We start from the raw sequence: 8,945 nt of genomic DNA on the forward strand, positions 1-8,945 counted from the left end.
ATATCTTCTGTTTTTTGTATTTTGTGCTGTATCTATTATTTTTGGGTTTTCACAGTTGAATTCGTGGTTCACTTTTATGCTGTGATAGGCCACAGCTGTGCAATTTATAGAAGATAATCTAGATATTTTTATTAAATCATGCCTACACTATAGTGTAATAGTGAAATTTATTTAAAAAAAAAAAAAAGATAATATCAATCAATTAAATGAAAGAACATTGACCTGCATAACATCGTCTTGCCAGATGTAAGCAAATTTTCCGTCATTGCCGTTAGTTTCCAGGCCTCCTAAGAAAACCTGCTGCCTATCAGCTTCCGTTAAATTTATTAAGCTACCCAATCCCTAAAATAAAAAAATAAAATAAAATTAAAAAGATTAATAATAATAATATAAGAGCTTTATTTCCATTCTTCACTGAGCTAAAAGCCTCTCCTTTGGAGCTACGAGGTTTATAAACAATTTACAAAGTTTCCACATTGTTTATTGATTAAAATTGTTTACATTAATTTAAAATACAATAAAAATTTGCCTATAATTAAATAAGATATTTTCTATATTTATAGAATTGCTGTATTAGAAAACTTTTCTATAAATGATAATTTACTACTTTGAGCTAAATTCTTTTTACTTTACCCTATAGGTCCCAATTCCAAGCCACAGCACAATAGCGACACAGCCTTCCTCTCTTTGCTCTATCTCAACTCGAAATCTTGTAATTGGTCTTCCTCTCCGTTTATTGTGCTTCTTTTGGTTGACTTTTAATTTTAATCCTAGATTGTACTTTTCTGTTGCTGATGTGGTCTTTTCTTTCGATATCTTTCATACTTCTTAAAAAATAGCATTTGTCTGCCCTAATTTTTCATAATTGTTTACTGTTTTTGACCATGTCTGAAATCTATATAAATTTTCTAGGTATACACATGTTTCCAATACCTAATCCTGAAGGTAAGTGACTTTTAAAAATGTGTTTCAAGCACTAGTATTTTTTACATCCTATGTTAATCCTTTCGTTTATTTCAATCTTTAACTGTCCTGAAAAATTTATTTCCAGAGAAAACCAATTTCTTCATTATTAACTTTTACTTCTCCTTTCAGTGAATTTGTCATTATCTTTGTTTTATCAATATTAATGTTCAACCCCACGGATTTGCTCTGCTCAAGAAGTTCGCTCACCATTGGTTTCGTCTCGGTAAATGAATGGGTGAAAATAAATACATCATCCACAAACCTTAAATTTGATATCTTATATCCATTTACAGTTGTGCCCTTTCCTTCCCAGTTTAGCTTAAATTATGATTGGTATTATTGTTTAAGAAAGGTGCCCCCTCACTTCTGGACTGAGGTTCATTATGCCATCTGGTGGCAGGGATAAGTGGTAGGAAGCTTGGGCAGCCATCTTGATCCCCAATAAAATAGGGGTGAGTACCAGTTGAGTAGCCATCTTGACCTGGACAGGTGAAGAAAGAGACAGTACTCTTCAGGAAAGTCTCATCTTATAAATGATGAGGGAGTAAACCTTAGACTAAGGCAAGAGAGGCGGCGGCGGCAGGGGGATGAGGAAAAAGAACCAAGAGGAACCCTTCTTTCATGTACATCTTCAAACAAGAATCACCATTCAAGTCTCAAGAACATCACACAAGTAAACTGCAATATTTAAACCCATTCATGTAATAAAACCAAATTTCTCACTAACTAACTAATCACATTGTAACTATTTTGTTCAAACCATCCAGAATAGAGGTATTTTATTTTAAAGTATATTATATCAATTTATTATAAATACATTCCACTCATTACCACCAAACTATCAGTAATTCCTTAATTTAAACCAGCTTACCAGTATAATAATTAATTTGGGTAATATCCCCCAATTTTTACTCCAGGGAATACCTAAATTAAACAATTATATTATATTGATATTATGATTGGGATGGTGGTGACACTGATGTATATATAAATATATTAAAAACAACATATAAAAACGGTAGAGCTTTCTTGGTCATGAATGGGAATAAAAGAACATTTGAAACTCGAAGAGACATCAAACAGGGTTTTCCATTGTCCCTAATTTCATTCAATTACCTACTAAATTATAAACACATAACTTGTAGTTGGACTTCTACATCTCCCAGCTCAGATAATCAGTTCGAGATATGAAGGTGGTTGGACTTAAATGAGTAGTGCGGCCTTGCATTATCATGTTGGAGAATAACGCCTTTTCTATTGACAATTGCTAGCCAAATAAAATAAAATAAATATATCATATAACACAAAATGATATTTACCTCTAAAAAGGCCATATACCTAGCAGATCCATATTCATTTCTTAAAATTTCTACTTCTGAAGTTCCTTGCCCAGGAGCGACGTATAGAACACCAATCTGGAAAGATGGAAAACAAATTTTTTTCATCAGCAATTTTTCTAATTCTGAACCCAATATTAGCACATACATCCAAGTGGTACCCATAGGCTAAGATATTGTATATACTTCTATTTGATTCTCATAATTTTCCCAGCAGGAACTTACTCCTATATTAAAATTTATTTATTAAAAATAAATTTTTGTTATGAAAAAAAAATTTGTTTTGATCTCAAAATAATAATATTACCCATATTAATAATAATCACATTTCTAATGTAAATGTAGACTGAAACAAAATATTTTTGTAACTTAGTATGTCACAAATCTGTAAGCAAAATAAAAATGCATCTCAATGAATATTTTTTAAGTTTCAACGATTTTGGAAAGAAGGCATAACGAGACTTCCTGAGATATGGAAGAAGGTAATAGAGTAGAGAGGTTCATATATAACACAGCAAATCAACCTTAAACAACAAATAGACTGAAAAGGCAGGAAACTGCTCATTAATTCCGACTATTACAACATTTACTAGACAAACAGTCTTAACTTCCAATCCATTACAAAAGACTGACCTATATGATTATATAACGCCTATTTGAACATATGGTGTTGAGGTTTGGGGCACCACTAAAACTTCAAATTCCTCTGGTATCCAATCCTTACAGTCCAAAATCCTTCATCACAAATCAAGTCATTCATCAGGACCTCAATGTTCCATATGAGGCTGATTTGGCCAGAACCAGATACGAATCCTTCTATGATAAACTTCTCAACTACCCAAACCCACTTGTTTCTAACCTGGCTTCTCCTTCATTACCTAATAATTCTCCTAGGCATCTCAAAAGAAGTTGATCCCGAGATTTTCTTCTCAAGTAATGTTATTGGAGTTCTATCAATGGGTAGATTATCCACATTTTCATACCATGTCATTTTGTATTCAATAGCAAATTTACTAGTAGTATATAATTTTACAAAGTTGTAAATAACAATAAATAAATTATTAAAAAAAAAAAAGAAACAAATATTGATATATTGATTTCGCATCAAAATATCAAGGGCCTAATGAAACACCTAAAAAGACATGATCTAAATAATACGCAGTAAACTTACCTTGTGCACTTCGTACGGAGGGATCCAGTCCAAGTTCTTCACCGTGGCTTGGACTGACGGAATGTTAGAGATAAGAATAGGCTTCTCGTGTGCTATTCCAAAATATGGGCTATGGTAAAGCTGCAGGAAGGCAAATCTGAAATATTATTTTTAAACTTTATTATCATTGTTAGCTTTTTAGTGAAATTCATTTTTTATCATTAAATATCAACCGAAACACTCTATTTCAATGTTGAATAACTATATTTCTATACTAAATAACACTTTATTTCTATATTGAATAACACGATTTCTATATTGAATAACATTCTATTTCTATATTGTATAACTCCATTTCTATATAGAATAAATTTATTTCTATATTTAATAACTCTATTTCTATATTTAATAACTCTATTTCTATTTTGAATAACACTCCATTTCTATATTGAATAATTCTATTTCTAAATTAATATTAAACTGTTTGATGCCTTGAAAGATCATTTTTTCTTTAAAAACATTTTTGTTCAGCTCCCGAAAAAATGTTTTCATTTCCTCATTCAAAAATATTCACCCTCTGCTTCCTCCCCTCATTTTAACATTTTTTCAAGCCATATTAAACTTACTCCTATGTGGCAACAACATGAAAAATAGAGTACTATGCCACTATGTAGGTATGAATTTTTCCAGCTCAAAATTATGACTTTTTATTATTGAGATTTTCGGAAGTGAAATCTGTGCATCTTCAGATAATGATCCATAAATATAACATTTAAATAAATAAAAAAATATACAATCTAATACATACGCTGGATTAACTCCTGATTTAGTGGGTGTGATTTCCCTAGGCTTGGGGCTACGTGGCCGAGGATCACTCCATCCTGACCCCGGCTTCCTGGCAGGACTCATGACAGATATCGTATGACCCCTATCACGTTTGAACCCAAGCGGAGGTAAACCAGACGGATCACTTTCCTGTTCATATTTAACACGACAAAAACACCAATGTTTACATCAAATTCAATATCTATGACGATCAATTATTATAAATAGTTACAAATGAAAAGGAAACTTAAAATATTAAATTATATATATATATATAAATGATTGACCATATTATTTCAAATTATGAAGATGGTCAGGGGTGCGGCCAAAAGAAAAACAAAAATAGTAAACAACTATTCATTTTCCAAAGTTTCATCCCACTTTGTAAAGTTTCATTAGGGCTAAAAAGATACTAAAACAACTAAAAATATTTTGACATCGTAGGATAATAAGATACAAAAATACAAATTAATTTAGGGTCAAAATTATGTAAATATAAGTGAAAAGAAAATTATATACAATTGAATGAAAAGAAGAAATAAAAATAATATTAATATAAAGTAGACAATAATAAGAATATAAAAAAATTATGCAAACTATTAGGTTAAGAATGAACAGGAGACGTAATAACATGTAAAAATAGATTTATTTTTATTTCTTCCTTTCGTTCAATTTTATATAATTTTCTTTTCACATAATTTCAACCTACCTTAATTGACCTTTTTGTATTTCATTATCCTTGATACTATATCAAAACATTTTTAGTTGTTTTGTATCCTTTTAGCCCTGATGAAGCCCTACAAAGTGTGGCGAAACATTGTAAAATAAATAATTATTAACTACGTTTGTTTTTCTCTTGACCTTATCTCTGACCATCTTTTTCATAATTTTATATATATAAATGATTGACCATAAGTAAATATGATGAAGATAGTTAAAAATAGTAGAAACTATTTTTTGTTTCTTTTTGACCGCACTACTGACAAAAAATTAAAAATTAATAAAATTTGTCAAAGGAAGACTGTAATGGTGGCAGTCTAAAAAGGCTAATTAAATAGCAAAGAATCTACTTATTTATCAAATATATTTATAGTTATATAATTAGATAAATAATAGTTATATAAATAGATAATACGAGTTGTTATACAAATTTATTATTTGAATGCTCTTCTCTGATTGTCATCTGGACAATCTTCCTTCAATTCTTAAGGTCAACTGTTATCTTCTTATATAATTGATCAAATTGAAAAAAACATTTGTATATAAAGAAAATTCTTCTTTGAGAGAGATTTTTATAAATATAATTGAGGGAAGCAAAAAATCATAATAGAATTACTTTTTTTTTTTAATTGAATTCATTATTTTTTGTTATTTTTCTAATATTCTGAACAAACAAAATTATATTCAAATGAAGATTAATTTGAATTAAGGAACAGTTTATAAAGCAAATGTTTTTTAATTATAACAAAAACATCAATTTGGTCTTAACACTTTTTTATTATCTTTACACTTCTAGGTTTCAGCCCTGGCCATTTTCAAGGATCTTATGCACACTGCCGCAGCCAAACATTGGTTATCACATTATTGCAGGCCATTATGCCTTTGTCAATTTTTATAATTAGTCAATTACCTATTATTTTCTCAGTTATAATATGTAATACTTACAATTAAACAATTACTTTACAATTTCTATTTCATCTAATCACTATATCTACACTACATTGAATAATCTGCGTTGATATAGTGAGAGGTGAAATAGAAATTGTAAGCTAATTATTGTAATAGTTGTAACTGTGAAAATAATAGGTAATTGACTAATGATAAAAACTGACAAAGGCATAATGGCCTACAATAATGTGATAACCAATGTTTGGCTGCGGCAGTGTGCATAAGATCCTTGAAAATGGCCAGAATGGCAGAAATGTAGGAGTGTAAAGATAATAAAAAAGTGTTGAGGCCAAATGGATGTTTATGTTATAACTAAAAAACATATGCTTTATAAACTGTTCCTTAATTCAAATTAATCTTCATTTGAATAAAGTTTTGTTTTGTTTTTTAACATAAGTATTGGAAAAATAACAAAAAATTATGAAATCAATTTAAAAAAAGTTAATTCTATTATGCTTTTTTTGCTTTCTCTCAATTATATTTATAAAACTCTGGTGCAGTACACACAATTTTCACTTGCCACGCCATCCTCCCCCTCCTCCCTGCATACGTCAAAAAGTTTTGTGTATATTGGTGGACGTTTGTAGAAGTTACCGCTATTTTTGTGATTTCCGAAAAAAAAAAAAAAAGACTAGGGAAAGCAAAAATTATGAACAAAAATTGTTTATTCTTCTATCGCCATAAAAATTTATATTTTATTTGTATTGCAGTTCCCCTACGAATAGGATTAATCTATTTTTTATTTTTTCTCCTTTAATTATTCATAAAATTCTTTAATATTTTTTATTTATATTTATTAAAAGGTAGTTTACAAGAAGACTTTTTAAAAATTCGGCATTTTTGTCCTACCAGTCTATTTCAATCAGAATAAGACCTAGCTGCCATCAAAGAACACTCAGATGTACATTCGTATAGTCAGTTGTACATTCACTGTAAGGAGTATAAAAGAGGGTAAGCTCCCAGGAAAAGTGAGGCCAAAAAGGTCACTCTTATGAACTCCAAAGGCGTGGTGAATGAGTAAGGGCCAGTCACCAGCTGTCTTTTTTTATCTTAGTTAACAATTGTTAAGTTACACACAAATTTCTTGATTAAAGCACAAATTTCTCGAGAACAGATTAATGGATTTTCAATGAGTTAACTCATTCTTATGAGACCATTACAAAGTTTTGGTTTTGCTTATTACTAGTCAAACTTAAGTTGTGATATTTAATATTTAATTCAAGTAAAATAATCCTTACAGGTTTGGATAATTTAGCATCGGGAATATCACACGGAGCAAGCATAAGAGCCTCCGAAGTGGGAGGAGTTGTTCCCATTTCCTCGGGAATAGCTTCACAGTTACCTCTAAAACAGAAATTCAAAATTCATCACACTTTTGACAATACAGTTTTCAACAACATAACAAAAAAAATTTTGTGAAATCAATTCTTCATCCGTTTTCAGAATCAAGCAGCCATCAAAATTAGTATAAAATAATTTATTATTATAGGATACTTGGTTAAATCTTAACTAAAGTAAAAATATTTCATCATGATAACATTGTGAAGATTAATATGTTTGATAAGAAAGACAAATACAAAATTTCTAATGTGACGATATTGATAAAATCGACAATCAATAACCAAAATTAGATAAAATATTTATTGATGTTTTTAAACAAATAGAATAAATCACTAATTATGTGTAATAATAATAATTATGTAATAAATCACTAATTATGAGTAATAATAATAATTATGTAATAAATCACTAATGACCATTTAGAAAATTGAGTGTGAGGGTGACCCTGGAACTTTCATAAGGAGCCAAGGTATTCTTGGAGGGCCACCCGAATATTACGATAATACTTTTAAAATGGATTTAGTGAATGACACAAATTCTTCCTTATTAGTATATAAATAAATATATTCCATGAATGTTATATATTCAAATGAATATATTCCAGGATTAACAGATAAAATTAAAAAGATTAATAATAATAATATAAGAGCTTTATTTCCATTCTTCACTGAGCTAAAAGCCTCTCCTTTGGAGCTACGAGGTTTATAAACAATTTACAAAGTTTCCACATTGTTTATTGATTAAAATTGTTTACATTAATTTAAAATACAATAAAAATTTGCCTATAATTAAATAAGATATTTTCTATATTTATAGAATTGCTGTATTAGAAAACTTTTCTATAAATGATAATTTACTACTTTGAGCTAAATTCTTTTTACTTTACCCTATAGGTCCCAATTCCAAGCCACAGCACAATAGCGACACAGCCTTCCTCTCTTTGCTCTATCTCAACTCGAAATCTTGTAATTGGTCTTCCTCTCCGTTTATTGTGCTTCTTTTGGTTGACTTTTAATTTTAATCCTAGATTGTACTTTTCTGTTGCTGATGTGGTCTTTTCTTTCGATATCTTTCATACTTCTTAAAAAATAGCATTTGTCTGCCCTAATTTTTCATAATTGTTTACTGTTTTTGACCATGTCTGAAATCTATATAAATTTTCTAGGTATACACATGTTTCCAATACCTAATCCTGAAGGTAAGTGACTTTTAAAAATGTGTTTCAAGCACTAGTATTTTTTACATCCTATGTTAATCCTTTCGTTTATTTCAATCTTTAACTGTCCTGAAAAATTTATTTCCAGAGAAAACCAATTTCTTCATTATTAACTTTTACTTCTCCTTTCAGTGAATTTGTCATTATCTTTGTTTTATCAATATTAATGTTCAACCCCACGGATTTGCTCTGCTCAAGAAGTTCGCTCACCATTGGTTTCGTCTCGGTAAATGAATGGGTGAAAATAAATACATCATCCACAAACCTTAAATTTGATATCTTATATCCATTTACAGTTGTGCCCTTTCCTTCCCAGTTTAGCTTAAATTATGATTGGTATTATTGTTTAAGAAAGGTGCCCCCTCACTTCTGGACTGAGGTTCATTATGCCATCTGGTGGCAGGGATAAGTGGTAGGAAGCTTGGGCAGCCATCTTGATCCC

The 8,945-nt window shown here is 29.8% G+C and overlaps 1 protein-coding gene across 1 annotated transcript in view; it reads right to left on the minus strand.

The window, feature by feature from the left end:
• The window catches only part of gig (tuberin), a gene marked incomplete in the record, with an annotated part of 56,248 nt that overhangs the window by 7,682 nt on the left and 39,621 nt on the right, over positions 1-8,945 (minus strand). Inside the window, 5 exon segments of the mRNA XM_067047282.1 lie at positions 223-342; positions 2,286-2,381; positions 3,475-3,610; positions 4,262-4,428; positions 7,185-7,290. Of these exon segments, the coding sequence (XP_066903383.1) occupies positions 223-342; positions 2,286-2,381; positions 3,475-3,610; positions 4,262-4,428; positions 7,185-7,290 (625 nt within the window).

Source organism: Halyomorpha halys, unplaced genomic scaffold (genome assembly GCF_000696795.3).
Source record: "Halyomorpha halys isolate HHAL.00 unplaced genomic scaffold, Hhal_1.1 Scaffold65.1, whole genome shotgun sequence".
Classification (NCBI taxonomy): Eukaryota; Metazoa; Arthropoda; class Insecta; order Hemiptera; family Pentatomidae; genus Halyomorpha; species Halyomorpha halys.